This window comes from Fundulus heteroclitus, chromosome 5 (genome assembly GCF_011125445.2).
Source record: "Fundulus heteroclitus isolate FHET01 chromosome 5, MU-UCD_Fhet_4.1, whole genome shotgun sequence".
NCBI classification, from domain to species: Eukaryota; Metazoa; Chordata; class Actinopteri; order Cyprinodontiformes; family Fundulidae; genus Fundulus; species Fundulus heteroclitus.
The window spans coordinates 3,036,107-3,042,119 of record NC_046365.1 but is presented as its reverse complement, the minus strand read 5'-3'; the positions used below and the strand labels follow the sequence as shown (position 1 = coordinate 3,042,119).

At 40.6% G+C, this 6,013-nt stretch overlaps 1 protein-coding gene across 2 annotated transcripts; it reads left to right on the top strand.

Annotated features, from left to right (window-relative positions):
- Positions 1-2,075: 2,075 nt before the first annotated feature.
- On the top strand, positions 2,076-5,540 carry c5h6orf120 (chromosome 5 C6orf120 homolog). 2 transcript variants are annotated; one of them, XM_021320159.2, is made up of 2 exons: positions 2,076-2,110; positions 3,863-5,540. In XM_021320159.2, exon 2 carries the CDS (start codon positions 3,894-3,896, stop codon positions 4,449-4,451), a length of 558 nt encoding a protein of 185 aa, XP_021175834.2. In that variant the 5' UTR covers positions 2,076-2,110; positions 3,863-3,893; the 3' UTR covers positions 4,452-5,540. The 2 variants fall into 2 exon arrangements, with proteins under 2 accessions (XP_021175834.2, XP_012725290.2); XM_012869836.3 differs by lacking the exon at positions 2,076-2,110 and adding an exon at positions 2,576-2,683.
- The last annotated feature ends 473 nt before the right edge of the window (positions 5,541-6,013 follow it).

Here is a 6,013-nt window from a genome sequence, read left to right as displayed (position 1 = left end):
GCCCCAGAGTCTGGAGGAAGAATCCCCGTTGGCTAAGGTCCAGTTTGAAGTTTCCACAGTCGGTGATGATTTGGGGTGACGTATCATCAGCTGGTTCTGGTCCTCCGCGTTTTCTGAAATTCCACAATCAATGCAACCTTCTACCAGGACATTTTTGAGCATTTCATGCTTCCCTCTGTAGACAAGCTTTGTAGAGATGCTGATTTAATTTTCCAGCAGCACCTGCCCACACTACCAAAGGTAGCAAAAGCTGGTCCGGTGACCATAGTGTTCCTGTTCTTGATTGGCCACCAAACTCCCCTGACCTGAACCCCATAGAAAATCTCTGGGCTGTTGTCAAGAGGAAGATGATGTAAATGCAGCTATCAAAGCAATCCTCTAAAAAGTTTGTCCCCTTGCACTGTCCTACAGTGCTCATTAAAGCTGGTCCTGGTTAATCTGGCAGGGTGGGCCGATGCTACGTCGTGCTGGAAAATGTAATCTGCATCTCAGAAGTTTGTCAGCAGAGTAAACTGAAAATACACTAATTTTTCCTGTTAAATGGCTGACCTGACTTTGGACTTGATAAAACCAAAATGACCAACAGAAGTAGATGGTTTGGGTCCCCAAATCATCACTGACTGGAAACATCACTTTGGTCCCCTAGAGTCTCCCTTTACTCTTGAATGGGCTGCTATCCACTACATTCTCAAGTTTGTCTATCTCTATGTTGCTTGACAAAACTTTTTCTGTCATGCTTTTCCCTTCCAATCAAATTTCCGTTAGGTTTGCACCATGCTTGGATGTAGCACCCTGTAAACAGCCAGTTTCTTTAGCAATGACCCTTTGTTACTTCCCCTTCCTGAAGAGATTGTCACTCTTATGATTGGGTACGCCATAATGTTTCTGCACTAAAATTCCTTTTTTTGTTGGTTTCGTGTAATATTTTGATATCCTGAGAAACTAAACTTTGTTTTTTTTATTGGCTGTAATCAAAATAATAGAAAACATCTAAACTATACAGTCACGTTTAATAAATTTGAATATTATTGAAAAGTTAATTTATTCCTGTAACTCAGTTCACTAAGGGAAGCACATTATATAGATAAACACAGACTGATGTCTGACTGTTTTAAAGCCTTTATTTCTGTTAAGTATGATTTTTCTTTTCCTCCCCGACATCTGGATAAGAAAACCACAGCATTAGAATGTTGCATCCGACCAATAAGAAAGCAACATATTCCATGCAGAAATTTGGCCCTAATGAAACACTATGAATCTAAAGAATAATTTAACACTAGGACTCCCAGAATTCTGATACTACTAGAACTCCCACTGGCAGTCAATTTGACGGGTGACATTCTGACCAATGGAATGCGGGATTGGTGATGACGTCATCAACTGTAATGGTTCTAGTGGGTCCCATTGTGGATATGTGTAGACCTAAAAATGAGGTCCAAAACATATTTTTACCACGTCCAACAATTGTTCCTTAAATTATTTATAATATACGATTGTAAATGGTGCTGAAAATAACACTGTAAATAAAAAATTTTTGCAAGAAAAGTTTATGATTATAATGTTGAATTATTTACATAAATTCGGAAAATGCAATGTGGCAATAATAGATTAGACTATAAATAAAACAAAATAAAATTACACACTATGGTACCAAAAAAAGTTACAAGAAATTACATCACTATTTACAATTGAAAACAATAAATGGTTCTAAACTGTAATGAACACATTAAAAATCAAAATATTTAATAAAACTACAAGTGGAACTACACAAAACGATGTATTTACAAGATCAAAAACAGAAAACAGATCAAACACATTTTTTGCATGTCAAAACGATATCCCCCGTGCATTTCCCGCACACCACCTTTTTGCACTTGTGACAGGCATCATGTGAGCGGTTTTTTGTACAGTGTTGACGCACCTAACACTGTTTTCTTTGCCTAAATAAAGGCGGCTCCTCATCTGAGGAAGGTTCGCCGCACACCAGCGGGTCTTTGGTGCACTAGCTAGAATGCTGGTTGCTAGGCAACATCCCGTTGTGTTTCAACCGCGAGAATAAAATAGAATGTAACTAACGGAGCCGTCAAAATGACGGGTGTGGGAGACAAAGGTAAAAGTAACGATATTTTTTATTAGGTTTTTTATTTTATTTAAAAAACAATATGGAAATAAAGGACATACAGATACAGGAAAAGTCAGCTAGCATGAATAATGTAAGACTCATGTAAAAAAAGTTATTACACTTCAAAATCTGTCAACAGTCAAACAGTCAAATGACTGCCTTGGGAGTTCTAGTTTAAGGCATCAAAACACTAGAATGTATGGGGAAGTAATTTGTCTCACAAAGACTGATGAAGCTAATCTTGGAGGAAAACATCAGCACAACTGTAAAAGTGATGAAGTTGAGATTATGGAAATATTTTTTTTTTTGACCAATGGCCACAAAATCTTTTAGATTAATTTAAGTTTAGGTTAAAATTACTTTCTGCTTTGAAAAAGTATGACATCTGTCAACCGTTAGACGACGTAACGTCCCAAAATCTGAGGGACGTCCGGCGGTGGGTTTATCTTCCTGGCCAGTAGGTGGCGGTAAAGAACTGCAGCTGGGCTCAAAGGAAGCGAGGAAGTGAACTTGCTGTTAGCTGTCCTAACTGGAAGATGTTGGCTAGCAGACGACAGCTGTGTGAGTAAAGTTTACGTATTAAATGGCTGGGTTATGCATTTTTAATCTAAAGTATAACTGCAGTTCCTTCAAGCATTGGAGACTCGAGGAGCGTTTTGTTAACATGGCGGCAGCGGTAGGCGCGTGTTAGCACTTTAGTTAGCTAGCTGCTTACTGGTGTTTTGACTTGTTGCTAATAGTAACACGTTTCTTCTTAAATAATATAGCAAGAATAAAACACACACCAGCTTTAAGGGTGATTACTACGAGTTTGTACCTCTTAAAACTACACTGTTAGCTGTTAAAAGATTAGCATAAAGTCCAAACTTAGCTAGGTGTCCGTAAATACTCTGCTTTGCCTTTTGTTGTTATTTAAATTCAGAAACATATGTCGTGTAGATTACAACGCTAGCTGACTGATCGGAAAGCCACACTTTCTATGATGATGGGCTGTTTTTAGAAGTGAGTTTTTAGATACTTTGGTTAATGTTTAAAGTGTTTGATCCATGGATCAAAGGTCAGAGACGTGACACAGCTGTTTATTTTTAACTTGTTCAGTGGGCTGGGAAACGATGGGGCGTAAACTGACTTATCTTTTTTTGCGAGAAAAGTAATATAAAAATCACTAACAATTGCAACCTGCGTAAACATGAACTGTTGAGACATGTCAGCTAAAAACCACCCCTGAATTGTGAGCTTTTGGTGTAGTGGCCTACAGATCTTTCTCAGAAAACAGCAGCTCCGGAATCAGACAGACATAAAAACTCCCTGATCTCCAGACTGCAGCTGGAAAACTCGCATTCATCCCTTTTCTCTGGACAGTAGGTGTATTCCTTTTAAATCCCTGGCAGCAAGTATGCAGTCAGCTGATGACAAAACTATTTTACTCAACAGCTGAACTCTTCTGACTTTCAATCAAACTTTATTTACAGAGCAGTTTTCATACGGTTAAGTTCTATACAAGGAATTACACAGTAATCAGCATTTTCTTTAGGATTAAAAGCCAGCAAAAGTCAACTAGAACGAACGTGTGCTGCTAGGGGTGGTTAAGGAACAGCTCCTTAACATTACTTCCTGTTCCAGCAGCTTCCATTCACCCAAGTTTTTTACTTTTTAGAGGATACTTCTGTTTATTCCATGCTCTTGCTTCTCTCGGGCCGATCGGCTGAATCCTGTTGTGTGTGTTGTTTTGTTCTTCAGGCTGTCTGACAGACTGACAGATGCCGTCGCCATGATGCTGGGCCACACAGCACTGCTCGTCACCCTCTTGCTGTCCCAGGCCAGAGGTTTTCTGAGCTCCCAGGAGGATGATGACGGCATCCCCGAAGAGTGGGTGCTGCTCCACGTGGTTCAGGGTCACATCGGGGCGGGGAACTACAGCTACCTGCGCCTCAACCACGATGGAAGGATCATCCTGCACATGCAGAGCCTCAAGGGGGACGCGGATCTGTACGTGTCTGATAAAACACTCCATCCGAACTTCGACACCTACAAGCTGCAGTCGGTTACCTGCGGCCACGACGTGGTGGTGGTTCCGGGGGACTTCAAAAGGCCCGTAGGAATCGGTATTTACGGCCACCCGTCGTACCAGGAGAGCGAGTTTGAAATCCGAGTGTTTTATGATCAGATGGTGTCCCAGGACCCGTTTGAGAAGGGCACCTACCCGTCAGACGGTAGACATGATGAAAAGAAATCTGCCTACTCAACAGAGGACTTTCAAGAGGAGGAGTCGATCTTTTGGACTATACTGATAGGACTTTTAAAGATAGTACTTGAAATTTTGTTTTGAGTTTGTTGCCCTGCGACGTTGGGAGACAGTTCATTAGTCAGCTCCGAAAATAAACGAGAATTTCCTTTTTGATTCGGTACAAATAAAGTGTAACTACCAAACTTCAGCACAATCGGCTTTTTAAATTGTGATCAAACGTACCCGCATAAGCAGTTGGTTTCAAAGTTGGGGTTTAAACGCTGTTGGTTCATGGATAAATGTACTGGTAAAGTATCTGTAAACACTTCTATATTTGGGTTTGGGGAAGAAGTCTAGATTACTGTTGGATCACATGGCTTTGGTGTCCTCTGGGGATGGTAAAATGTTTTCATCCTGTACCTCATGGACTGATTTAAGGGAGGCTGGACTCTGCAGTAGGCATGGGCTGGGAGGAGATTCTCCCACGATGAAAAACGTGGGGAAAAATGTGGCCTGAAAGTATTTCCATGAATTTAGAACAACAACCTAAAATATGAACAGATTAACTTTTTTTTTTTTTGAAGCAACGATTTCTTAAAAGCCATGGCTAAATGTAGCAATAGTTTTAAGTAAATGTGCTTGTTATTCACAAGTAGTGTCCCTGTTAACACTCTGCTCTTTATAGATTAAGGCGAGGCGTAAACCAAATTGACCTTAATTAGATTATGCAGCTGAGGTAAAGAGCCCGGAGTCAGACGCCCAACAGACACGCTGCTTTAAGCTTGCCGGCTGTAGTTTAAAACCGTTAACTTGATGAATGGTGGATGGTGCTCCTTTTAACTGTTTTGCAAGCCGAAATATTTTAATTCAAGCAAATCTGGCCTTTTTGTGAGTGGGAGGGAGAAATGTTGGAGCCTTTTTTCATCCAGCTGATGGGCAGTTTGCAGCAAAAGTTGGAGGTGGGGTCAAACTTTTACCCTATGCTCCATTAAGCTTGAGAAAACTTTTCCCTCCGGCCCTTTTCTTTTCTTTACTACGCCCGTCTACCATGACACCGTTAACCAGCCCATGCCTACTCTGTAGTGAACACCAGGTAGCTCTGCAGGTTGTTTGACTTGAGATGGAAGACGCTGCTAAAACAGATCTAAAAAAAAAAATTGTTAAATTCTTAAAATTAGTGTTTATCCTTGGGGGGGAAAAAAATTATCTGCCAATAGAATGGGTATTTTTACCCCTGAAATAAGATGTACTGCACTTGAAACAAGGAGATGAGTTGTTCCGATTTTAAGTGCACAAATCTTAGTCTGTTTGCAGATCATTTTATTTACCTGCTTAAAACAAGGACAAATACTCATTTCAACTAAATCTTACTCTTTTTTTTTTAGTTCTGTTTTTGAAGCGCATCATCTTCCATCATTTCTAATACGGCAACAGCAGCATAACTTGGTAAAACGGCTTGTTAAAGGAGGACCGCTGATGATCACCTCCTGCAGCTCTGGGAGCAGACAGTGAAACATCTGGTGTGTGCAGATATGATGTGAACCTCTGTAACTCAGTAATGTAGCTCAAACCTCTCAAAAGAAAGAAGCCACCCGTCTTAACACGTCACCTCCATCAGGATCTCCTCGAGTGGCTGGTTGTTCTCTTCAAGCAGAGTCACCGTG